At 43.2% G+C, this 27,385-nt stretch overlaps 1 protein-coding gene across 1 annotated transcript in view; it reads left to right on the forward strand.

The window, feature by feature from the left end:
- The first annotated feature begins 1,091 nt into the window (after positions 1-1,091).
- Positions 1,092-27,385, forward strand: part of SUSD5 (sushi domain containing 5) — a 41,169-nt gene continuing 14,875 nt past the window's right edge. The window contains exons 1-4 of the mRNA XM_019727725.3: positions 1,092-1,372; positions 8,253-8,430; positions 12,554-12,672; positions 21,602-21,790. Coding sequence (XP_019583284.3) covers positions 1,282-1,372; positions 8,253-8,430; positions 12,554-12,672; positions 21,602-21,790 — 577 coding nt within the window. The 5' untranslated portion in view covers positions 1,092-1,281. The remainder of the gene's footprint in view (positions 1,373-8,252; positions 8,431-12,553; positions 12,673-21,601; positions 21,791-27,385) is intronic.

Raw genomic sequence — 27,385 nt, forward strand, 5'->3', positions numbered from 1 at the left:
CTGTAGAAAATCAGATGTGGGTTCAAATCTCAGTTCTTACCTTAAAAAGAAAGTAGATAATCTTTCAATGTCTGTGTCCTAGTTCACTGTCATGGAGACAATCATCTGTTTCTTTTAGCACCCATCACTTCTTCAATCTTCCTTAAGTATCTGTTATTATTTAAGTGTGAGCATTTTTTGGACAGACTGTAGCCTCATTCAGGGTCTAGAACAGGGCAGGCACACTGTGGGTGCTCAATAAATATTTGTTGATCAGTACATGGAGATAAAAGGGATTGTAAACTGTAGAGTGCCACCAGTGTCCTGTTACAACAGTACTGATATTTATTACTCTACCTACGAGGAATGCAAATCTTGCATCTTTCACCAAACGGTGCTAATGCTGGGAGACAGGACGGGGGTGAGCTGGAAGAAGGAATCTGTTCATGGCAGGGACCCCCTGCAGCAGAATTCAGTGGGACACTTACTTAGAATGTAGACTCCCAGCCCAGACTGAAAGAATCCGAATATCGGGCCCTACCCAAGTCAAGCAGCCCTGATTTGGGAGGTGTGATAAAGGTGTCAACCACACCGTTTCAGAAATGTTACAGCGTACCTGGAAAAGTTGGTAAGGAAGCGTCCCGAAGATGCCCCTATCTGAGTGACTTTCAAGCTACGATTTTAGAGAAGAGGAGTCTCGCTATTCCGTGCGTTTCACTCCTTAGAGTGCGGTTGGCAAGTCTGATTCTTCTTTTTCATAAAAATGTTCCTCTTCTGTAGGAGGGCGCCAGCTGGAAAGTCAAAAAGCAGAGGACAGAGTTAGGCATCCGTTTTGTAACGGTCCTCGCGGAGTGGCTCGGCCTGTTAGACGGCGTCACCCTTTCTTCGAGGGTGCCCCAGGCCGGCGGAGGTCTCCCGGAGCGGGTTCTCTGCTCTCCGGGCCTCCCCGCGCCCTCACCCTCCTCTCCAGCGGCGCCCTGGGAGCTCGCTGTCCGGCGCAGCCTCTTTTGGCACTGAGGCCTCCAGGTGCCCAGCACGAAGGCGGAGCCGGATTACAGCCGCCTCCCCGGCGTCACGGACCAGACCCCGGGGAGTTAAGTACCCCAGCGCGGCGGCAACGGCGTCCCCAGCCCCCGGGGCTGTCCGCGCTCCTCCCTCTCGGCGTGCCGGGCGCGAAGCCTGCGACGCGCGAGCAGAGCGCAGCGCGCAAAGCCGAGTGGCGCAAGCTGGGCAGTGGCCCAGGCAGCCCGGATCGCAGCCAGTGCCCTCACTCGAGCTCGCCAGCCCGTGGACGCCCGGACAATGGCTGCCGAGGGACCCAGACCCCGCACCCGGCTCTGGACGGCGGCGCTGCTCCTACTCGGTTTGCGGCGCCTCTTGGTGCGGGCGGATGGTGAGTGTCCGCGGAGTGCCTGGGAGGCGGCGGGGACCGGGTGGCGCGTGGGGTCTGGGCAGGGAAACCGAAGCTCGCTAAGGGTGCTCCTTTGAACGAGCCCGGGAAACCGCAAGCCTGGGAAGGAACGAGGTGAACAGCGGTCCAGCGACCCTGCGTCCCTCTCCCGGCCCAGCGAGTCTCAGCTCGCCCGAACGCCCCACCTGGGCCCCTTCCTTCACGCACCGGAGCAGCCTGAGCATTGGTCCTGCAGTCCCGCCGTTAGCTTTCCCAAGATCTCCATGACAAGTCTTTCAAATGAAATTAAGTCTGCAGTGCCCTACAACTTCCTCTGCAAAAATATAATTTTCCATGTCTATTCAACGTGCCCCTGACGGCAAGGCCAGTGATTAGAAGACTGTCGGTATTTTGGGTTGGTCCAGGGAAGTCTGAAAGATGAGTGGGATTCCACCAGGCAAAGCGGAGAGGAGAGTGTCCTGGGTAGAGGGGGAAATAACAGCACGTGCGAAGGCCCTGTGCTGGGAGTGGCGGGGAAAATGGGATAAATGCTAGACAGCCGGCTGGAGCTGAGAGTATAAAGTAAGGATGTCCTTAGACGTGAGGCTAGAGAAATAAGTGTCAGGATCAGATTATTGCAGGTTCAGAACATTGACCCCACTTGTTTGTTTGTTTGTTTGTTTGTTTGTTTTTTGAACCTGAATTCAGCTTTCAGTACTACCCCTAAAAGAACAGGATCACAGCTTTATATCAGTCCAATTTAGAAAAGCGAATTAAGCTGTATTTTGATTTCGGAACAAGACCTGGTTGAGTTGGCTCAGGAGGATCGGAAAGAAAAGAAGCCAGCAGTTCTCACATCCATGAGGGGTTTCTAGTAAATCCAAGCTTGAGAAGAATTAGGTTGATGAAGGAGAAAAACTCTCAGCGGATTTAGGATGCTTTGTATATTTTTAAATGTCATTGCTATTTAGCAAACAATATTGTATGAAACTAGAAGACTCGACAAAAATAAGCATGGTGGTTAGGGAAAGCAAGAAAAACCTCCAGATATTATCTTAGAATTTTTGGTGTTCTTTGTCCTACGTGCCAGCTTGAAGAACTCTCTGCTCCTAATTAAGTATGAATGTGTTAATTCTCTATATCCTCAGAGAGATGGTTAGAAAACATTTTTAAATTTGAAGGCTCCTGGTAATCACTGTCAATTTTTAAATGGAGATATAATTCACGTAAAACTTACCATTTTAAAAGGTACAATTCAGTGGGTTTTAGTATATTCATTATGTTGTGCAGGCATCACCACTTCTAATTCCTAAAAATTACTATTACCCAAAAAGAAATCCCATACCTCTTAGCAGTCAAACCGTGTTAATTCTTGTAGTTTGTTTGTTTGTTTGTTTGTTTCGCCTGACATTGCGTCATGAAAATTAAGCTGATTTTAAAGACTGCAAGTAGAACACATTGGAGTTAGTATTTACTTTTGAATAACGTATACTACTGTACCAATTTTAATTCCTTTTAAAGAAAAATCTCCACAATCCACGAGGCTTTAGAGTTTCACCCCATTATAACTGCGTAAGTGCAGTGCCAGATGGATATGGATCAATAATGTGTGCCTACCTGATCGGATGTGAGTCATAGAAAATTGAAGGCAAGGACAAAGAGAAAGTAACGACAGCACCAGAGCATGTTTTCTTGTTACTGCTTGCCAGAAATGCCCCCATTTCTCCCTAATTTCTTTCCTTCTCCCATCTTTCCCAATGAAGAATTATAGGTACACTTGCTTTCAAGAAACTCCATTTGCTGAGTTCCAACTTTTATAATAGAGCCATTGAAAAATTGTAACCTATAGTATGAAAGGGTCCTTTTCTTTACTAAATATATGCTTAACTACCACCACTCTCCATATTTAATTGTGTTCTACAGTGATGGAAGAAGAAGGAATGTTAAGCTAAACTGTGATGCATTACAGACATTGAAGAGAAAGTTGGAGTTATTAAAAACTCCATGGAGTTATTAAAAATAATTCAATGAGAACAATTCAAATGAAAAACATTTTGTTTACATTTGACTGATTTGATATGCATCTCATACATAAAAGAGACCTGCCACTGTACTTTTAAAATACTTTTGAAACGGAAACATCTTCACATTAACTGAATGCAAATTAGCTGTGTTTGGGTAATGATTACAGGAAAAGATTCACTAATTCAACAGGTAATTTATTGAATATTTACTATATGTTAGGTACTGTCCTTGCTGTGGAGGATAGAATGGTGAGGAGAAACAGCTTCTTGCTCTCAGGAAGCTTAAAATCCAATGGGAGAGAGTCATTAAGCAAAGAATTATATGACTGAAATGTGAAATTGCAATTTTCATACGTGATAAGATTAAAAGACAGAAGTGCTGTAAGGACATACACTAGGAGATTTTGAGTTGGTGTAGGAGAATCTGAAAGCTGAGTAAGAATTAACTGGGCAATGAGGGGGAAGAAAGAGTAAGTAAAGATAGCATGTGCAAAGAGACTGTGAGTGATAGAGAAAATATGGGACATGTGATAAGAGAAAGAGTGGCTGGAGCCAAGAATCCGAGGTGGAAGTGGTTCAAGATGATGCTAGGAAAATTGGTGTGAGTACAATGATGTGTGGCCTCATAGGCCAAGTTTTGCTTTAATCCAAAAAAGGAAAAGAAGCCATTGAATTATTTCCAATAGTAGAGGGACTAATCAGATTTGCATTTTGAAAAGATCACCCTGATTGTTATGTAGGGAGAGTGGATGGGACCAGAGCAAGATTTGATATACAAAGACCACATATGATGTGGTCTTAGTTTTCCAGGTGAGAGAGGGTCGGGTAGGAGAGATGGATGGGTAAATGGAAAGGGTCTGGACTGAAGAGAAAAATGATGTGAGTCACTTGCGTGTGGGTGGAATCCTAGGAAAATATTTTACCGTGAGAGGAGATGACTTAGAACTGAGCCTGGAGTGAGGGAAATAGATTTTACGATTATTGAGTTTATGTTCATGAAATATGCTGGCCTGTAATTTTCTTTCTTTTTTTTCTTCATTTTTGAAATTTCTCTTTGTAATCACCTTCAAAATCCAAATCATTTTTAAAAGTTTGTGACTAATCTGCCATCTTGACTCTTATTGCCCTGTAATTTTCATTTCTTGTAATATTTTTGTCAGGAATTGGCATCAGGGTTATGATGGTTCCTAAAATAAATTTGAAAGTTGTTCCCTTCTTCTATTCTCTGAAAAGGTTTCTGTAAGATGAGCATTGTTTTTTAGTGTTTGGTAGTGAGGTCACACGTGTTTGGAGTTTTTTTAAATAAGATTTTAAATGATGAATTTAATTTCTTTAGTAGATAAAGGAATATTCAGATTTTCTTATTCATTTTGTGTCTGTTTTGCTGTTTGTTTTTTTAAGAAACGTGTCCATTTCATTTAAATTGTCAAATGTACTAGCATATATCACATAATAATCTCATATCTTTTCATTGTCCATGGGATCTGTAGTAATGTCTCCTTTCATTCGTGACACTGATAATTTGTATTTTTTTTCTTTTTGTCTTCATCAATCTTGTTAGGGGTTTATCAATTTTATCATTCTTTAGAAAGAAACAACTTTTGTCTTTATTTTCTCTATTGTACATATCTGCTTTCCGTTCCATTGCTTTCTGCACTATCTTTAGTATTTCTTTCTTTCTATTTCTTTAGAAGCTTTAATTTTATGTCAGGTTTTTTTCCCCATGTTTTTGAGATAGAAACTTAGATCACTGATTATCAACCATTCTTCTTTTGTAATATGAGCAGTTGAGGCAATAAATTTCCCTTAAATACTACTTTTGTTTCTCCATAGGTTTTATCACTTAAATAAAAATGTTGTATTTTAATTGTGGTTTCTTCTTTGAACTAATAGTTCATTTATAATAGAAGTATATTTTGTAATTTCCATGCACAAGAGAATTTCCTAGTTATTACTCTGTTATTGAGAGGCAATGTGACACAGTGGTTAGGATCACTGGCACGGAACCAAACTGCCTGGTTTTGTATACCAGATGTGTGATCTTGGACAACTCATTAAAACTTAACTTTCATTGTAAAATGGGGATAATACTAACACCTATATAATAGAGTTGTTATAAGGATTAATTTAATGAATATTTGCAAAGCAATTTGAACAGCACCTGTCCCATAATAAACACTATGTAAGTGTTTGATAAATAAAACAAGTGATTTTAGGTTGTACTGTGGTTTTTAAAACATACTTTGTATGATTTGAGTCTTTTGAAATTTTTTTTAGATTTGTCTTATAGCTTGGTGTTTGATCAATTTTACAAATGTCCTGTGTGTGCCTAAAATGAATGTGTATTCTATAGTTTGCAGTGCTGTGCATTTGTCCTATGTCATGTGTGTTAATTTTGTTGCTTAAAGCCTTCTGTATCCTTTCTGACTTTTTTCTGTTTTAGCAATTGCTAAGGAGGATAGTAGTTAAAATCTTCATAAGCATTGTGGATTTTTTAATTTCTCCTTTTAGTTTTGTTAATACTGCCTTTTTATAGTCGAGAGTTGTTATTTATTTGTGTTTAAAATTATTTTATATTACTCATCAAATCATTATCATCATAAGAGAACCTGCTCTTCTCTAGCAATGCCTTTTTAAATAACAGCTTTATTGAAATAGAATTCATATACCATACAATTCACCCATTTAAAGTGTGTAACTCAATGGTTTTCAGTTTACTCAAAGAGTTATGAATCACCACACACAATTTTAGAACACTTTTATTACCCCAGAATAAACCCTGTATCCATTAGCATTCACTCCTCATTTCTCCACAGCCCCCCAAGCCCTAGGCAACTGCTTACCTGTTTTCTATCTCTATGAATTTGCCTGTTTTGGACATTTCATGTAAATGGAATCACAAAGTATGTAGGCTTCTTTCACTTAGTATACTGTTTGCAAGGTTCATCAATTTGTAGCATGTATCATTCATTTTGTTTTATTGTCAAATAGTATTCCATTGTATGGATATACCATATTTTATTGATCTACTTATCAATTGATGGTCCTTGGGTTGAGTCTATGTTTTGGCTATTATAAATACAATGTTACAATTATAAACCTATTATTTATTATAAATAATGCTGCTATGAACATTCAAGTAGAAGTTTTTATATAAACCTGTGTTTTCAGTTCTCTTTCAGCTTCTGCATGTTTACTTCTCCAGGCAGGGCCATCAAGTATTGTTATTCAGGTTGTTTACTGCACATTTCCACCAAGCCTAAGGGACATACAGACATATTTACTGTGGAAAAAATTTTACATTTCTATTATAACATCTGGTTCTAAAGCTGGGGGATTATGTTTATTATAGCAACTTTGCATTCGATGACCGTTAAGTGTCTTATTCTCATAAAATCCATATAGTTTGATAATTTTGCTGACAGATGGAAATGAAATGTGTCTCATACTGTGTTTTTTTCTCTCTTGCCTTTGCCTTAAACTTGACAGGGCCACCCAAAGCATTGCTTTATCCTTCCAGTAGGCTCTTTGGGACCATGCTCCCTTCTGAACCATAGATTTCTTGCCTAAAGCTCTCTTTTGCTTTCAGCCTCAGCTTCCACCTCTGCCTGAATTCACGTTCTTACCCTACCCATCTACCACATGTGTTTTGAGGGCTACTGTTGACCATGTATTGATGTGCTGCAGGAAGACACGGAGAACCAGACATGGCCGCTGCTATCTTTTCCCATTGAGGAGAAATGAAGTGAACTCCTTGTGGGGAAAGGCCTGATAATGTCATGAGACAGAGAGGAGAGAAGCAACCTGTGAATTCGGTCACTCCAGGACTGGGGCAGGAGAAGGAAGGCAGAGCTAAGCCCTCCATCAGTGCTTTGGGCAAGGGACCCAACTGAGGGGAACCTAGGACACGGAGCTTTGCAACATGGTGTTTGTAAAAAACACCTTTTTAAAAGAAACATTCGAAGGGCTTATTCAGATAAACATGCCAGCGCAGATGGTTAATTCTTTATTCTTCTTCTTTTTTTTTTTTTTTTTAAGATTTTATTGGGGAAGGGGAACAGGACTTTATTGGGGAACAGTGTGTACTTCCAGGCCTTTTTTTCCAAGTCAAGTTGTTGTCCTTTCAATCTTAGTTGTGGAGGGTGCCATTCAGCTTCAAGTTGTTGTCCTTTCAGTCTTAGTTGTGGCGGGCGCAGCTCAGCTCCAGGTCCAGTTGCCGTTTTCTAGTTGCAGGGGGCACTCCCTTGCGGGAGTCGAACCAGCAACCTTGTGGTTGAGAGGACGCGCTCCAAACAACTGAGCCATCCGGGAGCTCAGCGGCAGCTCAGCTCAAGGTGCCGTGTTCAATTTTAGTTGCAGGGGGTGCTGCCCACCATCCCTTGTGGGAGTCAAGGAATAGAACTGGCAACCTTGTGGTTGAGAACCTGCGCTCCAACCAACTGAGCCATTCGGGAGGCAGCTCAGCTCAAGGTGCCATGTTCAATCTTAGTTGCAGGGGGCGGAGCCCACCATCCCTTGCGGGACTAGAGGAGTTGAACCGACAACCTTGTGGTTGAGAGCCCACTGGTCCATGTGGGAATCTAACCGGCAGCCTTCGGAGTTAGGAGCATGGAGCTCTAAGCGCCTGAGCTACCAGGCTGGCCCCTTTTATTATTCTTTTTTAAAAGACAAGAGCAAAAAATGTATTAAAACCCCAGTGTGATTGTCATCACCTGGTCCAAAGGATGAGTACCATGAGGTAGTTGCTACACTCAGGTCTTTAGGCAAGTAGGACAGGCGTCTACCAGAGGGTGAGTTTACTGAGATTAAATTCCCGTGGACCCTGGAGTCAGCCTGTGCCCATGCTTGTCCCCACACAGGGAAGCTTTTTGTGCTGGAGTCTCACAATGGCTCTCAAGGCCTTGAACTGGAGGCAGCTCGGCTTTCCTGCAAGAGCAGAGGTGCTCACCTGGTGTCTGCAGAGGAGTTGCGGAGAGTGGTCCAGGATTGTACCTTCCCGGTGTGCACCACTGGCTGGCTGGCGGATGGCACCCTGGGGTAAGTCAGGCAAGCTATGGAAGGCTGTTCTTGCAACTCATCCAACTGCCCCACCAGGGCTCATTTGGGAGCTCAATAATTGTCTGATTGAGGCACCAAGATAGGCAAAATGCAGTGGGCAGTGGCTTCCTGTGGATTCTTGTTTTGAGTTCTCATACAAAAACATTTTTCTGGAGTTCTGTCACAGTTTTTTCCCCCTTACTTTGTTATTTTGAATTTCCTTTTTAAGCTACAAAAATAATACATGCTTGTGAAAATTTCAAATAATACAGATACATATAAAGTACAAAGTGAGTTTCTCTCTTCTTCCCTACTTCAGAGGTAATGACTCTTAATTGTTTGGTATATATTCTTTATTTGCTTTTCTCTGTGGACATGCACCTGCGTGCACATGAGTAGGAAGATGGTATGGAGGTTTTGAAATATGCTCACAAATTCTTTCATTTTGCTCCCATAGAGAAGTGAGGTCTATGTCCCCTCCCTTTGAATCAGGCATAGCATAGCATTCCCTCAACCACTAGAACACAGTGGAAGTGATACTATGTGACTTCTGAGATTAGGTCAGAGAAATTCATGCCTGGATTTCTGGGGACACTCACTTTGAGATGCCCTGTAAGAAGTCTAACTATCCTGAGATGGCTGTACTATGAGGAAGCCCAGGCGACATGGAGATGCCCCATGTAGGTGCTCTCACCAATAGCCCCAACCGATGTTCTGGCCAATAGACAGAATTAACTGCTAGAAATGTAAGTGAAGATGCCTCCAGGTGGTTCTAGCCCTCACCTGTTGAGTTGTCACCAGCCTATAAGTCTCCCCAGTTCAGGCTTTAGACATTATAGAGAAGACACAAGCCATTTCAGTTGTGCCCTGTCTGAGTTCTTGACCCACGGAATCCTTGTGGAGAAGTAAATCTTGTGGCCAGCTAGGAGAAAACTTCCCATTAGTGCTGCTAATTTCTTCTTTAGTCATATTCAGAGAAAGCAGGAGCCATTCCACTTTCTCCTTTGCACCACAGGAATATGAAAGAGCAAAACGGTCTCCAAGAATACTTTGGTTGATAATCATCCTGAAGATGTCTGCCTGGCAGATGGCCATAGAAAACACACACAACCATGCTGACTCATATCTCCAAATGTGCCACATGTGAAGCAGCAATTGAATAATGAGGATAACTGAGGCTACATCCAAAGCTTTTCAGTGAATCTGGAACTGTGGCCCTCTCTGCCTTATATTTTCACATCCAGCTTCCTAAATAGACAAAATATGTCCTGTGCATGCATGTTTCCATAATGTAGTCAAGTATGGATATTTTTCATAACTCTATTACCATCACTGCAACAGACAACCAGGGTATTCAGAGATTCTGAAGAGCCAGTTTGGAGCCAGGCTTAGGTCTTCCAGGCATTACAACTCAGGACTGAGTCATTGGAAAGATCCATCACTGGGTTTGCTATGAAGTGTTAAGACATCTTAGTGGATCTCTACATTGCTAAGATGATATTTCTTTATAAAGAAAACATACTTGCTTTATATATTTACTACATGATATGTTAAAAATAGGTTTTCCATTTTAATGTTACTGGAACCAAGAAGTATCTAACCATTGGTATGTCCATTTATTTCACTGGGAGTCTTTCCATCACTGCCATCCTCCCTTCCTACCAAAAACCAGTTATTAAATATACAGTGCATCTCACAATTGATGACATAGTAGGCATATAATAGATATGATCTGTATCTCCATGAATTTACTTTGAGTATATACATAAATTCATAGGAAGATGGAGGTCTAGAATGGTGGGGCCACTTATCTCCTGGGAGCCTTTGCAGATTCCATAAATGGTGGCAGAAAAGCTGATTAGCAATTTAGATAGCCTTGTAGAACTAGAAAGACAATTTGAATTCAGGTTATGTGTAGGTCTGGGAAGTCCTTTCGCTTTGGGTTGGGACATTGCAGGGCTATACCCCAAGAGTAAGAGTAAACTGCGAGGACACAGGCTCTCAGAGGAGCTGCAGCATAGCTTCAAATCCTCTGAAACCATGAATTTGGATTGAGATGATACTGGAGTTCCAGGGCTCTATATAGCTAGCAGAACTGATTGTAAAAATCATATCTTGAAGGAGATAGCATTATTCTAAGCAATTGATTTCCACAAATAATTTTAGCAAATATAGGATTTGTCACATGATATAAAATAACCAGTCACATGAGGAGTCAAGGCAACAAGAATAAAAATAGCAAATAGAAACTCTAGATATTAGCATTGGTAGATGCAGACTTTAACTCTTTATATTGTTCAAAGATACAAGAGGCAAGGAGAATTTTGGCAGAAGATGGAAAGCTATAAAAATAACCAAATGGAAACTCCAGAAATGAAAAATACAATAACTGAAATTAAGAATTTAATGGATAGATCTAACAGCTGATTATTAGGTTAGTGCAAAAGTAATTGCGGTTTAAAAGTTTAAAAATAATTGCAAAAACTGCAATTACTTTTGCACCAACCTAATAAAAAGAGCCAAGGAGAAAATTAGTGAACTGGAAAATACTTCAGAGGAAGAAATTCAGAATAAAGAACAGAAGAAAAAAGGATGAAGGATGAAACGTATAGAAGAAAGGGTAAAAGGCAAAGAAGACGCACGTGACTGGAATTCCAAAAGGAAAAGAGAAGGAAGATGCAGTAAAAGCAATATGAGACTTATCCACAACTGAAGAAAACATCCAGGCACAGATTCAAGAAGCCCTACAGAGCAAAAGTAGGACAAATAAAAAGAAATTCACAACTTGGCACATCATGTTCAAACTAATCAGAGTCAAATATGAAGAAAAAAATATCAAAGGTAATAAGAAAGAAAAGAAAGCAACAATAAACCGACAATGAAAGCCCAAAGACAATTGAACGATAACTTCAAAGTGCTGAAAAAAATTACTGCCAACCTAGAATTCTATACTACACCCAATGAAAATATCTTCCAAGGATAAAGATAAAATAAAGACATTTCCAGACAGACACAAGGTGAGAAAATTATTATATCAAACCTGCACTAAAAGAAACACTAAGGGATGCTCATCAGGCAGGAGGAAAATAATTGCCGGTGGACGGCTAGAGATGCAAAAAAGGATGAAAATGGAAAAAGTAAATGGGGGGGACATAAATTCAAATTTTGTAATTACATAAAGCAGTAAATACTAAACACTAAAAAATGGTGTATAAGTCAGGAAGTATTTTAAGTATGTTAATATATAGTATTTTAAGTTGTGTAATTGGGGAAGAGGGTAAAAATAATATTAAATTTTAATGAGTCTAGGAAGCATGTTATAACTTCTGGGATAACCACTGAAAGAATAGTGATACAGAGGATGCCAACAAACAACAACAAAAAAAAAGAAGAAGAAGAAGAATTGAAACAATCAAAATAGGGGAAAGAAAAGAGAATAAAAAAGGAAGAATGTGCAGAACTAATGGAAAGATGGCAGATTTAAATTGAAAGAGATCTGTGATTTACTAGATGAGACTCTCCAATTAAAAAAAAAAACAAAGAAAAGATGGATTTTTAAAAATTCACTATTTGCTGTTTACAAAAGATATCCTTAAGTAAATCATGGGACCAAAACAGATTATAATGGAAATTAACATGTAAGTAGAACTGAATGATATTAAAAATATAATATACTCAAACCCATGGGATGCTACTAAAGCTATATCTTGAGGGAAATGCAAAGCATTAAATGTTTGTGTTAAAGGAGGAAAAAGGCTGAAGGTTCTTGAACTAACGATCCATCTCAAGAAATATAACAAAGAATAGCAAAACAAACCCCTTCGTAAAGAAGGGAACTAATAAAGAGAAGAGCAGAATATTATGAAATAAAGAAAAACAAACATATACTAAAAGAGATTGACAATATATTACCTCTGAAACTTGAATTGATACATATGACCTCAACTCAAGCATCATCTATATCTTCCTGATTTTAGACTTTTGGGGAGAGTGTTTCTATACTAATGCTTTCAGCCAAAGCGTCTGTATCAGAAAAAACTGCTGATTCCAAACTGACAGCAGGAAAGAATGTTCTTTCCCATTTTTAGTTCTCCTAACCCAGTGTCTTCTTTGTGTGTTTCAGGACAACCGTATGTAGCAAGGGGAGTGGTGAGCAGCAAATCATGAGAGCTGTCGATGTGAGAATTGAGAGCAACCCGGCTCCTGGTGGTACATACAATGCCCTTTGTATTAAGGATGAAGGTCAGTGCCAGAGCCTTTGTAAAGGGTCTAGAAGATGTGCTCATGGGGGTGGCCATCTTAGGTTGCGCTCTCTAGAAGCAGACCTGGAGATGAGGATACACTGAACATGGTGTATCAGGAAGTCCTTCCAAAGAAAAGCCAATAGGACAGTGGGAAGTGGATAGAGAAGGGAAGCAGACCAAGCAATGGTGAACTACGAAGCAAAGTCCACAGTGACAGAGGTGGAGGATAACTTTGACTCCATGTGCAGGGGATCTCTGGAGACAGTGTAGGTCACCATAGTTTCCCGGATCAGGGATGAGAAAAGTCTGTCAGCTGCTAGTTAGGTGGCCTTGCTTCTGAGAGTTGGCTGGCTGTTGGCTAGCGTGATAGAGGTGACTGAGCCTTGTACTTCTCAGCATCTAACAGGATAGCCTGGCTTTCCACCTCACTGGCCTTCAAACAGCTTGTGGGTATGCAGGTGTGTGCCATTTTTGCCCACCATTGTGCCGCATGAAGCCAGAAGTTGGAAACATCCTTTCACATCCTATAGGGCACCAAGGTCAAAGCCAGGATGGTGACTCCAAAATTGAGTTATTGCCGAACTGATCTCATGTGCCTGCTGATCTAGTGCAAAGGAACACAGCTTCAAGTCAATAGTATTCCTGCCCCAAATGCATAACTTGAACCTAATCCTGAGAAAAGTGTTAGCCCAAACTCAAATTGAGAAAGAGCCTACAAAATGACTGGCCTATCTGTACTCTAAAAAATGTCAAGGGTAAGAAAAACAAAGACAGTCTAAGCAACTGTTCTAGATTAAAATAGACTAAAAGGACTTGACAATGAAATCCAATTTGTGATCCTGGATTATATCCTGGCCCAGGAGAAAATAGCCATAATTGATGAAATCTGAATATGAATTATAAATTAGATAATAGTATTGTATCGAAGCTTAATTTTTCCTGATTTCGGTAACTGTGCTGCAGTTATGTAAGAGAATAGCCTTGTTCTTGAAAATATATACCAATGTTCTTAGGGACAAAAGGACATCAGATCTACAACTTACTCTCAAATGGTTCAGAAAAGAATTACAGTATAGGTACACATATTTATATATTTGTATGGTATATCTTTATGTCTCTGTATCTGTATCTGTCTGTCTAGAAGAATGATAAAGCAAATGGGGCAAAATGAAAACACATTGGTTTCAAATCTAGATAAAGGATTTTATGGGAGTTCCTTATTCTTACAACCTTTCTATAGCTTTGAAATCATATAAAAATTAAACATGTCAAAAAAATAAAGTGTTCTACATACTCCTTCCTCCAAAAATGACAACAGCAAAAAGAACCCCTCATAAAACAAAACAACAACAACAAAAAAACCCAAATCTGAGTCATGGGGAACCAACACGTGAAGCACATTCACGACTCCTGTGAATGTACGAGTATGTGAAGACAGATGCCATTTTAGCAGAGCGAACACTGTGTGTGGTTCATTACAAAGTGTTCAAGAGCCCTGAATCCCAGGGCAATTTGTCTGGGCCTAGCCTGGCCTCCCATCACCCCCAAGTTGATGGGGAGGGGCTGCGTGGAAAAGACTGGAGTCTTGGTCTTACAGGGCCTGATTTGTGAGGAGGTCTCAGGTGGGACTCAGGAATGCATGCTGAGGGCTGCTCTCTCTCTCTCTGGCTTTCTAGAAAAGCAGGATGGATCCCTGGGGTCACTCAGAGAGAGCTCTGTGCCTGTTCTTCTGCCTTTTGTCCTTTAGAAAGAGCATGTAAGCTGCTCACACACAGTCCACCGCCCTGCTCAGTGGAGCTGCTGCTTTTCCTCAGTGGAGCCTTTGTTGACAGCACAGTCAACAGGGAAATTTGTGTGCTGAAGGAACGCGTAGTGTCTTAGCAAAGCTGAGAACAGGCGGTTCCTTGGGGTTCCTATGGCGGGAATGTAGATGAGGTCTGGTTCAGCATACACCCCAGGGCAGTATCATCTCCAAAAGTTGCCTTTTTCCACATGATGCCTCGTCCGGCTTAGCTCCGTGCTGTTGCTTTTCTTTGGCAAGACAGAAGCAATGAAGTGTGCTAACTCCAAAAACGGCAGACATGTGCCTTATAAAGAGCCCAGAAGGAAAACAGAGCCTGTGGGACATTCAGACAGCTTCCTCCTATGTTTTCTTTTTTTGAACTAAAGTTCATTATGAATGTAGACTTTTCCCATTTTCCTTCCAGTATTTTTGTTTCACAGAGAGTGAATTTCCAGTCCTGTGGTGATCTCACTTAAGCTAATAAGTGAAGTTATTTTTAACCAACTGGATGCTGATGAAATAAGCTGCCTCCACTTGGGTTCTCTGGCTTTGCTTCTCTTGGCAGCCTGTCGGGGGAGGACGGCGTGGGGTCTAGAGTGTACCCACAAGGCTCTACTCTGGATGTGCTTCTGTTTCTTCCCCGCTAAACCAGGGCTGGCCAGGCTGCTCTGCCCATCAGCCCACCTTCTTAGCACTACATTCCACTTTCCCTGCATGCCTGTACTTCCCTTAAAAACAGAAATAGAATCATTCCCTTCCTTTATGTCATCAAGAAGAGAGCTGGATGCTCGTCTTGAGAGCAATCAGGAATTTTTGAGAGGATGAGAGGAGCCAATTCTCAGGTCTTCTTGGAGGAGGCCCCGGGCCTCAGTTTTGGCTTTGGGGAAACTCTCCAGCTGTGATCTGGAGACTGGAACCAATCGCAAGGCTTTGAGCACCTGATAGAACTTATTTAGTTCAGGGTCTCCCAAGGAAGTGTGGAAGATTCTGTGCTAATTACCATTGACCTGGCATTGGCCATTTGTTTATTTGTCCTGGGTAATGCAAAGTCCAGTGCTCAGACTTGTGGGTGCTTTAGATAGATGGATGGCTAGATAGATAGATACATAGATAGGTATAAAGGTTTCATTCCTACTGTCAAGAAGTTGACAGTGTGTAAGTAAAAAATGAATGCATTTCCATGACACAGAAGAGGAGGGTAATTAGAGAGACTTCCTGAGGCAGTGGCAGTGAGGCAGAATTTGAGGATTTTGTTTCTGGAAACAACAGTTAGGAACGGGAGGAGAAGCCAATGCAGACAGAACAGGTGGAGCAAAGGCCCAGTGAGTGGTTCAGGACTGGCCCTGGGTAAGCCATGGTACTAGGGCTTCAGGACAGTGAGCTGGGTTTAGAACATCCCTAGGGGCTTGAGTAGCTGTGCTGGGCAGGCCTGAAGTGGCTGCAGAGGGCGGCCCAGATAATCCCCATCACAGTTAGCAGTGGTGCTCCCTCCGCTGCCGTCCACACACCCAGGCCCAGACGGCGTCGGGTCTGGCTTTCCCCGGACTGGGGTCTTCCATTCCAAACACCTGTGCTAGATCAGTCCTGATGCAGAGTCAGTTCCCAGGAACAGCAAGTGTCTGCGCAACCGGAGAAATGGTGCCAATGGGTCCATGTTCTGATGGTTCCTATAAACATTTTGTTTTGCCCTTCTTCCCCCAACTTCCTGTTCAGCCATCATGTGCTTGGCTATATTTGGTTTGAAGGAACTGGGCATTCCATTATCATCATTACGTGAAGAATGATTCAAAAGACCATCAGTCTCCCACGTACTTGGGAAATGGAACTCATGTTTATTTATGTCCCTAATAAAGTTCTAGGCATTCAGCAGGCACTGGGCAAGGCATAAGCTCATTTCATTCTGGTAACAACCTTATGAGATAGGTAGGGGTCATTGTACATTTAGCTCCATTTTACATATTGAACATATTTTCTAATTGTAAACATGAACATGTGGTGATTGCAGTAGAAAGTATGAAGAAGCTGAAAATCACTCATCATCCGTCAAGACAGAACATTTCCTTCACCCCAGAAATTTCCCTGGAGCCCTTTTCCAAAAATGCCCTGATGCTCTCCATTCCGCCCAAGCCGGAGGCAATCTCTGCTGATGGCCATGACCGAGAATATTAATTTTGCCTGTTTTTCAGGGGGCACTAGTTCTCCAAGGATAATCCCTGGACCAGTACTGTTAATGTCACCTGGGAACTTGTTATAAATGCACATTCTTGGACCCTAATCTTGACTGACTGAGCCAGAAACTCAAAAACACAGCAGTGTGTGTGTGTGTGTGTGTGTGTGTGTGTGTGTGTGTGTGTCTTACAAGCCCTCCAGCTGATACACATTCAAGTTTGAGATGCAATGACCACGAGTTTGAGAACTAATGATAAAATCGGATGGAATGAGAAAGATATGCTGATTCTGTACTGGGTGGAGTCCAACGGGAGGGAGCTGGGCAGGTGGGCACAAAAGATGACTTCTTCCCCTAGCTTAGGGAAACCAAAAAGAAGGAGGAAAGGTCAAGCATGTGTGTCAGAATTTCTACACCCTTGGTTTGTGAAACAATAATAACTGGGGTTTGAAGGCTCTTCTTTACAATTTCAAAAGTCATGATGGCTGTCTTAAAACTTCTCAAAATAAAAACATCGGCTTTCTTATGAGTTGTAAACTGTGGAAACTGGTTGTCAGAAGCTCTGAATGGCAAGCAAATGCATCCTTTTACATTGAAAATATGAGTTATTGTTCATTAGTACAATTTGTTTGACAGACAAGATCGCTTATAAAATCTCTTTCCTTGGAAGGGAAAACAATAGAAATTGCTCTTTGTGTTGAAACTGTTGAAACTCAGCTCTAAGGTCTGAGAAATCCACAAACCACAATCCCGACCTGTGGAATAATTGAGAAGTAGTGGTAAAGACTGCTCAAATATAAGTTTCCCTAAAGAGAACAGGGCCCAGGTACGTAGCCAGCTGTTTTCCATAGCTCTCTCGTGAGGTTCAAGATGGGCAGGTTAGTGAAAGGAACCAATTCAAGGTGCACCTGGACACGGGTGGTGTTTTTGGCATGAACTTGGTTGTGTGAACACATGGAATTGTGTTCCTGCAGCTTCTGAAGTCACACCACCTAAGAAACAGTGTGTTTCCTGTCTTGAACATTTGTGGGAAATCCAGAAACATACGATATGTGTACCCAGACTCTCAGGAGCATTCTTATGGTTTTCCTGAGCCAGAATCTAGCCCACGCCATTCTGGAAATTATATCTGAGGGAGAAGATCCCATGAGCCTGGTAGGGTGTGAATTTGGCCTGAAGTTCCCCTTTACTCTCAAAACAGTTACCCTGCTCCTGGATTTTCATCCAAAGAGTTGCTGTTGTGTTCCACAGATAGAGCTGTGGGAGGCTGAAAGTGTTTACCAGTCCTGTGATAAGTGTTGGGTGAAGAGCATCCAATTTCCCAAACTAGATCCTGGTAAGAGGAGAAAAGACTGGGACACCCAGCATACGTTGCAGGCAGCTGAGGATGGTGGAGAGAAAGAGCCTTTTGCCCCTGAGAGACCAGCTGGAATTCAGCCCAACCTTGACTGAGGCTGATGACTTTGGTCCATGTTTCAGGATGCCCTGCTCAGACCAAGTGAACCCAAGGTTGATGCTTCTCTCCTCAGTGGGGTGCGCCTGGACTAGCGGCCACTGTCAGGTGGCTGCCTGCCCCTGCTTGCCACATAGGTGAAATAAACAGTTGATCTCATAGACTGTACAGTCAAGGCAGTTTGGGTTAAAATGCTACATTCTGTGCTGACTTCCTACAGTACCGCCACACCCTTTTTCATTCAAAATCTCTCTTGTTAAAGAACACGCATAGCAATGATTCTTTGTGAGATTGCTACCAAGGCTACAAGCTGTGAGGTCAGTCAGGAGGGCTTAAAGCACAAGTTGCATTTTCTATTTTCATCTTAGCATCTCTCCTTTTAAGCGATGTGCTTGTTAGGTCATTTGACGGCCTAAGGACTAAAGGCTTTCCTTTTCAACGTAAAAAATTAGAAGAGGAAATTTGAATTTAAAATTATTTCCTTTTTTCTTTTGAAAGGAATTTGATGCAGCAATCCCACTTCTAGAAATTTATCCTAATGAAATAAGATATGTACAAAAATATACATATGAACTGTTCATTGTAGCACTGTTTATAGTAGTGAAAACTTGGAGTCAGTATAAATGTCAGTATAATGATTAAATAATGTGTGCTATAATATAGCCTTTCAAAAGACTGAGGTAATTTATAGTTTTAATGTGGAAAGAGCTCTAAAACATTAGGGGAAAAAAGACCTAGTTTCTGATCCAGCATGTAAGGAAAGAAATTGAATCAATAACTAATAACCTCTCAAAACAGAAAGCACCAGGCCCAGATGAGTTCACTGGTAAATTCTACCAAATATTTAAGGAAGAAATTACACTAATTCTCTACAATCTCTTCCAGAGGTTAGGAGCAGAAGGAATACTTCCTAACTCATTCTATGAGGCCAGCAATATCCTAATACCAAAATGAGAGAAAGACATTACAAGAAAAGAAAACTACAGACCAATATCTAATGAACATAGATGCCAAAATCCTCAATTTAGCAATTTGAACTCAACACTATAGGCGTATAAAAAGAATTATAAACCATGACCAAGTGGGATTTATTCTAGGTATGCAAGGCTGGTTCAACATTCAAACATCAATTAATGTCACCCATCACATCAACAGGCTAAAGAAGAAAAAAACATATGATCATATCAATAGATGCAGAAAAAGCATTTTTCAAAACCAACACCCATTCACAATAAAAACTCTCAGCCAACTAGGAATAAAAATGAACTTCTTCAGCTTGATAAAGAACATCCGAAAACCTACAGCTAGCATCATACTTAATGGTGGGAAATGTGATGCTTACTAAGATTTTATATATAAAATGGGATTGATTCTCTCTGTAGCTACCTAAGACGACACAAAGCAAGAGTGCTCACTGCCCACCTTGGGGCTGGAAGTCTGACCTGGTTGGCCCAGGTCCCCAGCCCTGTAACCATGAACCTCTTCCCTCAACTAACATCAATGTAAGTGTCATGCCACATGATGGGGCTGTTTTGGATCTGTTCCATGGACCTCTGATGCCAAGGGTCTCACCTGAGGCAGACCTAGGGGACTCCTGCCAATGTAGGAGGAAAGCTTGGGCTCTCCCCCTCTCACCTTCTGTGCTTCCTCACTGGCCCTGGATGGGCACTTTGATAGCTGCTTTATGGACCAGCACAGATTTTTAGTAAGCAATTTACAAGTTTTAATACAAACCAGTCTACCTTCATTTCTAAGAGGCTCATTTCCAGTAAAAAATACACACCAGTGTTGACGAAAGACTGTCCAGCCTATGGAAAAGTTTTATAAGAGTTTATTTAAGGCAAATTTTTGAGGACATACCCAGAAGCAAAATCTCAAGGATTGAGAAAATGCTCCAGAGGATGGCAGTTTGCCACTTATTTTATACATTATAACCAAAGGATAAGACATAGAGAGGGTTACATGAAATCCATCGGTGATAGATTAAGGGGGCAGGAGAAAGCAAAGTGGGGGAATCTCTAGGATTGGATAAAAAGTAAAACAGAGAGACACATAGTGCTTTTGCACTGGTGGGCACAGGAGAGTTAATTAACATTTACAGCACATAGAGATGGTGTGTGGGGAACAAGGTAACAATGAGGGTTCTGAGGTCTCGTGTTCTGGTGCCTGCGGTTGTGCCTTGGAAGGGTCTGGAAAAGAAAATCACTCTGCCATGTCAAAGGTATGTCATCCTAGATGCATAAGACAGTGGACAGTGGACAGCGCTCACTTAAGGTAAAGACTGACCTTTGCTAAGAAAGCTACAGGCCTGGGACGTGATTACCCGCCATGACCTGCCCAGTTAGGAATTTATCAGACCATCCTGTGTGGTTACTGTTGATCACCGAGTGTGTCAGGCCTGCCATGTGGGCCACCCCCCAAGCTTGTCAGATTTAGTATATGGCCCCTTTCCTCTTCACACCTGTAAAAACCTTCTCATAGGAGAACTAGGGCAGTGAGTGAAAAGGGGACATGGGCCGTTATTGCCTCCGGGGCCAGCTTGAGGGCAAGGTCAGGAACAGGCTGCAGGGCACGGTGGGGGCTCTTCTCCATCTTCAGATCCAAGAGTGAGGCTTCCCCCCCAGAGTGAACGCAAATGTAAACTGCAGGGCTTTTGTGATTTTGAGTCATAATATAGGTTCATCAATTGTAACAAATGTACTGCTGTAGTGTGGGATCTTGATCCTAGGGAGGCTGTGCATCTGCGGGATGGGGTATAGGAACTAACTTACTTTCTGCTCAATTTTGCTGTGACCCTAAAACTACTCTAAAAATTGTGTGTTTGTTTTTTATAGAGTGAGTGCTCAGTAATACATATTATATAATCCCATTATGTTAAAAACCACACACACACACACACACACACACACACACACTGTATCTATCCACCTCTGTGTGTATGAGTGTTTGTGTATGTCTGTATCTGCATTGATGTGTGTACACCAAACTGGTAACAGTGTTACTGTCAGGGTTGAGGTTGGAGGAGGGGAGGGCCACCCTCTGCTGTATTTATAGTCTATAACATTTTAACTTTGACAACAAATATCTATTCACTTATGTAAATAAAGCAAAAAAAAGGGCGGGGAGCCTGTTGCTGGGTAGGTCTCTGGGTCTTCCTTTCAAGGAGACATAACGGGTAAACATTGCCTGGCAATTTTGAAACACAAAATTACATTTTTAAAGCACATTTATTCATTAAAGTGTAATATTGTCTGGCAATTTTAAAACACAAAGTTACATTTTAAAAGCACATTTTATTCATTCAATAAATATTTTTCGAGTGCCTCATTTGTGACCGGCATTCTGCCAGGCCCTGGGGATGCCAGGGTGAAGGGAAAACAGCCCTTGTGATCCCAGTTCAGGGTGCAGGCGGCACCCACAGAGGGGAAAGTTGTTTCTTACGTTTGTCCCCCCCCCCGCCCCCCGCCCCGGGCTGCAAAAGTTCTGCTACTTTGGGAAAGCTAACTGTGATTCCTTCTCCTCAGAGAAGCCCTGTGGAGACCCGCCTTCTTTCCCACACACCGTCCTGCAGGGACGCACCGGCTTAGAAATGGGAGATGAGCTGCTGTACGTGTGTGCCCCGGGCCACGTCACAGGCCACCGTGAAAGCGCCTTCACCTTGCTGTGTAACAGCTGTGGGGAGTGGTACGGCCTGGTGCAGGCCTGCGGGAAAGGTAAGCCACCCCTGGGCTGGGCCACCTCCACCTGCCCTTGCACTGTGAGCAGAGTGGCTCCACATCTGCAGGCAGCACGTGGGGGGCTCACCTCCACAAAGGTCCCTTTGAAAAGAGGCTTTCGGACCCTTCGCCTGAGTGCTGGACCTGGCACCATGTCCACCTGGGTTTTCCTGCAGCATTTCAGATGCAGCGTATCCACAGCTGAGCTCTTCATCTTCTGTGCAGGAAGTAAAGAGTGAACAAAACCCTCTCTTCTTCGATAAGGACAGCACCGACTTTGGGTTAATGTTCTGGTTTATTTCCCTGGAAATATGATTAACATTCAATGCTGGCTGCAGTACCAGGGAACAATGCTTATGGTAAAATGACCCCTGGTTGGTACACTGTGCTAGGAGGATTGTCGTGAACGCAGGAGAGGAACCCCAGCTTTGAGCTTCCCTGAGTGTGGTGATTCCTGTGACTGGGCATAATCCTTTTGGGGACCCTGAGAGCGAGGCTATGGGGTTGTGACAAGAACTACTGGCTCTTGTGGGACATGGGGCTTGTAAACTAGGGTGGGTCCACAACCATGCACGCGAGTCCTATTCCATTGCACCTGACCTCACAGGGGTGTCAGAGGTGGGTAGTAAAGCAGGGAAAATAACTCCAGGACAGCTGTGTAGACAGCTGGGCACTGCCCCACTAATAAGAATTGCCTGCCGCTGTCCTGCTGCCTTGCTCTACCCACTGGTCTGTAGCCAGTGGCAGACATGTGCGTCTGACTATTCAGTTGAGACTGAAAAGACTTCTGGTGGACATTGAACTCCCCAAACCTGATTGGATTCCCCCAGATGTCCCTACTCCATCATCATCGCACACCTGGGGGTCCTAGGTTTTTGCAGCCACACATACATGCAACCCACCCAACCCCCTGTGAATTTTCCCAGTAGCAAAAGTCACCATCTACAGCCATAGCCTGGCCTGGCCTCCCCACTCCTGACCAGGGCTTCTGACTCCTACACCACGGACCTCATGCCAGACCCTGAGCTGTAACGTGACCTCACAGGGCTCCTCTTATCCCAAGACTCCTTCGGGGACCACCTTCCTGACCATCCCCAAGATATCTGGGTACCAAGCAGGGACTAGCTTTATAGAAAACAATGATGCCAGCACCACAATGTTACTGAATTTATGACAGTTTGTCCCTAGAATGTCCTGCAGATCCCATGAGGGAATCATGACGAGACTAGGGCACTGTCCTGTCTGCAAGGACACGTTGTTGCCTGAGCTGTAGTTGGTTGTCTTCACTGCGATCCACAATCCATAGTGTGACTATACCACCGGTTATTTCTCCAGGCTGCTGGTGGACAGCTGGCTTGTTTGTAAGTTGTGGCCACCACAAGCTACACTGCCATGATGTCTCATCCGCATCATTTGGTTCACACATGAACACATTTCTGTTGGTTTGTGGGAGTGGGATTGCTGCCCCTGGGGGAGGTGTGTCTTCAGCTTTAGTGGACGCTGCCAAGAGTTCTCTGAAGTATTTTAACCATTTCCTCTCCCATCAGCGGTGTATGGGACTTTTTTTTGTTCAGCATCCTCACCAGCCTTCAGGACCATAAGATTTCACCTTTGCGACAATCTGGTGACTCCTCTGTGGTAACTTGGAGCATAACACTTAACACATGTTAACCAGGCATCCCATTTCCTCAGTATAGTATCTGTCCACGTTTTTCGCCCATTTTTCTAATTGATTATTTACATCATGTAGAATTTCTTTTTTACATAGACTTTCTTAATTAATGTGTTACAAATATTCTCTCCCATTCTGTGGCTTTTTCCTCTGTGAGTGTCTTTTCATGAATAGTTTTTAAATTATTATTATTGTTGTCTATTTTACTACCTGCAAATTTTCAGTGAACCATTAAAATTTTTTTCCAGTCATTAGCCAACTGATACTTTAGTCATATGCAATAAAAGCAAATTAAGATAAAACTAACCTAAAGACATTCCAAATATAAGCACAATTTTTTTGTTGTTCAATAGACGTAGAATTTGCTTGTCAGATTGTTACAAAAGCTTCTAAAATATTTTCCTCTCAGCATCTCTACTTGCCTTGTTGTATATTAATGACAGGTTACAGACCGGGCCAGGTTCTAGAAGCACAATTTGAGCCATCTCCTGGCACTTTCTTCCTCTTTCCCCTGTGCTGCTGCTTGGTGGCAGGTAGCAGCAGAGCTCCTTGCCAGTTCTGACCTGTCCGAGGAAATCAGTCATCAGGCGGGAGCATTCCTGTTTGTTGAATGTATCACCTCAGAGCAGACCCATATTCACCCTGAGATGGTTAATGAGCTGGCCGGTGTTTCTGGTGAGGCCCTGACGGGCCACCATCCCCTGAGCCACACCCACCAGCCAAATGGGTTGTTTACTGGCCCCAGTAGAGTGAGAACTAAATGCAGGTTTTGTGTGTCTGAAATGGTGTTTATTTTCTCACTGCAAAGCAGAGTTATTAGAGCTTTCAGCTGCTGGGCAGGAATTTTGGTTTCTATACTTGGCTGAGTATACTGAGTATATTACAGTTTTCATTACTCTGTAGATTTAACATTTAAAGTCTCTGTGCCATTATATGAAGTGGTGTGTGTGTGTGTGTGTGTGTGTGTGTGTGTGTGTGTGTGTGTATTACAAGACTATCATCACCAGGTATTTCCCTCCATTTTGCATGTATTTTTCCAGTGAACATCAACTTTTTTGATGAGGGGACTGTTTCAAATTGAAGGAAAATCATCTTGGGGGAATGGGTCAAACATGTGGATTTGGATAACAACTTTCCTTGTACTCCAGGCCGGTGGGCCATTCATTCATTCACTCATGCCACATCCTTTCATTTGGCAGGGTCCTAGGTACTGTGTATACAAAGTTGAGCAAAACTGCCCCAACCGTAAAGGGAACTCTAGTAAACCGGATGCCTCAAAGGAGACAGAAAAGCAGGAGACGATGAGGTAGGAGGGAAAGCTGGGAAACTAGGTGTTGCAGAAGGTAAAATTTTAAAGGAAGCGTGTGTTTCCGGGAGGAAGAAACACTCAAAGCCTGCAGAGATCATTTAAACGAAAGCTGAAATGTGTGCTCTGGCTTCACAGTACAAGAAGGTTCTGGTGGCCTTGTATTTTGAGTGTGTGTACGGGGAGGGGGCTGCACCGGGGCCACACTGCAGTGAATACGGGAACGAGTCAGACAGTGAGGAAGAAAGCCAGGGGCAGACAACTCATTCTCGAATTTCTGCTGTTCATGAAGAGGCCTACCTAGGCTAGAGCTGGAAGAGGATCAGGGGGCCCAAGCGGTGGGGCGGGGGGTGGGGTGGTGGTTTGGTTTTGTTGGCTTGCCTGCTTTTTACGATGAGAGAGACTTCAGCTTCTTTAAATGACAATGGACAGCCTTAGAAGAGAAGGGGAAACTGGACAATTGTCTTGACTTCCCTGAGCCTTAATTTGCTCCTGTGAGACAATGGATACTATTTATGATGTAGAGTTACCCCATGGGGTTCCTGCAGTCCATCACTTAGAACAGGACCTGTGATAGGTCTGGGCTCCGTGGATACTTGTCCTCTCCCTTTCAGTTTCTTGCTGATCAAGGAGGGTATTTAGGCCTCTCACTTAAGCGATCTAAAGGGATTTGTGTGTGACACTGGCTCCTCCTCCCTTCCTTGTGTTATTGACTCTGGCTCCTAGTACAGTAAGTAATCAAAGGCAGTGTGTGACTTCAACTGTCTGTTACTTCAGGGAGAAGTTCGTCTTTGCCAGCAGGCATCTAGGATTCTGGAGACCAGCAGCTGGTCCTTCTGGAAAGGCCCCTGCAGCTTTAGGACTAGATGGGGATGTCATGACAAGCAGCTGGTACCTTTCTCATGCGTGCCTCCCGCCTTCTGTCCTTGTGGTCCGAGCTGCCTCAGTTCTCCAGGGAGCACTCGTCCCCTCTGGACTGACCACTGACCGTCCCTGCACATTGTGTGGCTATCAAGGACTGTCCCCCACCCCCACCCCACAATATCTCCTTCTATTTCCTTGGGAGCTGCTGGAGCCCAGTCCAAGCCCGCTGACAGGCCTGCCCCTGTGCAATGCCCCAGGAGCTCCTCTGTTGAGGTGACATAGGGTCCCTGCCCTTTATTCCCTTCATGACCTCTTCAGGTCCAGAGAGCCTCAAGGCTCGAGTGTCTTGGGAGTCACGACTTAAAATAACTTGGTTCCCAGGACAAGTTTCATCTCAGAGATTCTAAGGGCTCAGGGCTCCGGGTTATCATGAGGACTATTAAGTTCAAATTTGTCATTGTTGGTGCATTTGCATCCTGGCTGGATACTTGGGTCAGATTCTCTGAAAACAGCCTATTTGGGTGAACATGGTTTGTTGAGTGAGAAAGGGGGTTAGGAAAGCAGGACAGTTGAGGGAAAGGAGTTAAGGATGTGGCCTCAGCTGGATTCCCATGGGGAGCAGTGAAGCATGAATTACACCAGAGGGTTGGTCCTACTTGGGAGCAAGGGAACCAGCCTTGGGTTCCTCCATATCAGTCTGTCATTGGTTGCAGGATACTGGGCATGGGGTCATGTGGCATGTAACCTTCCATGGGGGAGTCCCATTCCATCCAGGGCAATTCTCTAGAGAAGGGGGTAACTGTGAGCCATGAACTGCTCACACTCACAGCAGCTGGGAGATGGCGTAACACCAACAGCTTCTACTGCAATGGAGAACTGAGTTGCACCATCAATTCAGTGGAGCACTGGTTTAAAACAATAATAATAATAATCCATCGGTGAGGTGGGGACTGCCTGGATGAGCTTGCTGAAGTTTAAAATTTGGAATGATGAGTAGGAATGAACCCATAGGGGCTTGCACGCCTGGGTGGGTGGGGGAGTGGCTGGTGCAGGAGGTCACCTCAGCCACACACAGCCCGGGTGGTATGTTTACTGCAACATTAAGGTCCAGCCTCAAGTGGTGGTGGGTTTTTTTTTTTAACACAGGGGAGTTGTTTTTTTAGCCTTGACCAGTAACCTAAATGGATGAGGATTTATTTAACTGCCATTTTCTCCCCTCTGAGTGTTAGAATTTCTCTAGCGTTGGTTCCTAGAGTCTGAGTCTGATTCTGGCTATTTAAGTTTTCCATTTTCCTGTCCAAATCCACACATCTTCTTGGTTTCCATTCCCAGTTGGGCGGCCCAAAATGTCTGTCATACCTCACTAACGTTGCCAATACCTAACTATAATTGGTTGTTGCCCTAATTACAGAAAAATCCCAATGCTTTTCTCCTAAAGTGTGTATGCAGGAGACCTCCATGCTATCTACATTTGGTTTTCTTTGGGCTTCTTATTATGCCAAGTCCCATATCCATCTTCAAGGCCATGTTTTCTCTCTGGCCACTTGCACCCTAAGAACAGTCTCTGACCTCCCAGCACTCCAGGTGGGTGCCCCGGCCACATAACCCCACTGTTGGTGCCCATAGAGTCCCACTTGTGGCCTTCCTAAGGGGTCTTCGAGGTGTCCTTGGCACCTGACCATTCGTATACCCTATCCCCTGACCTCACGTTGCCTTCACCACCACTGTTCTCTCCTGACTTCAGTCATCC

Source organism: Rhinolophus sinicus, chromosome 5 (assembly GCF_057876585.1).
Source record: "Rhinolophus sinicus isolate RSI-liver-muscle chromosome 5, RSI-T2T, whole genome shotgun sequence".
NCBI lineage: Eukaryota > Metazoa > Chordata > Mammalia > Chiroptera > Rhinolophidae > Rhinolophus > Rhinolophus sinicus.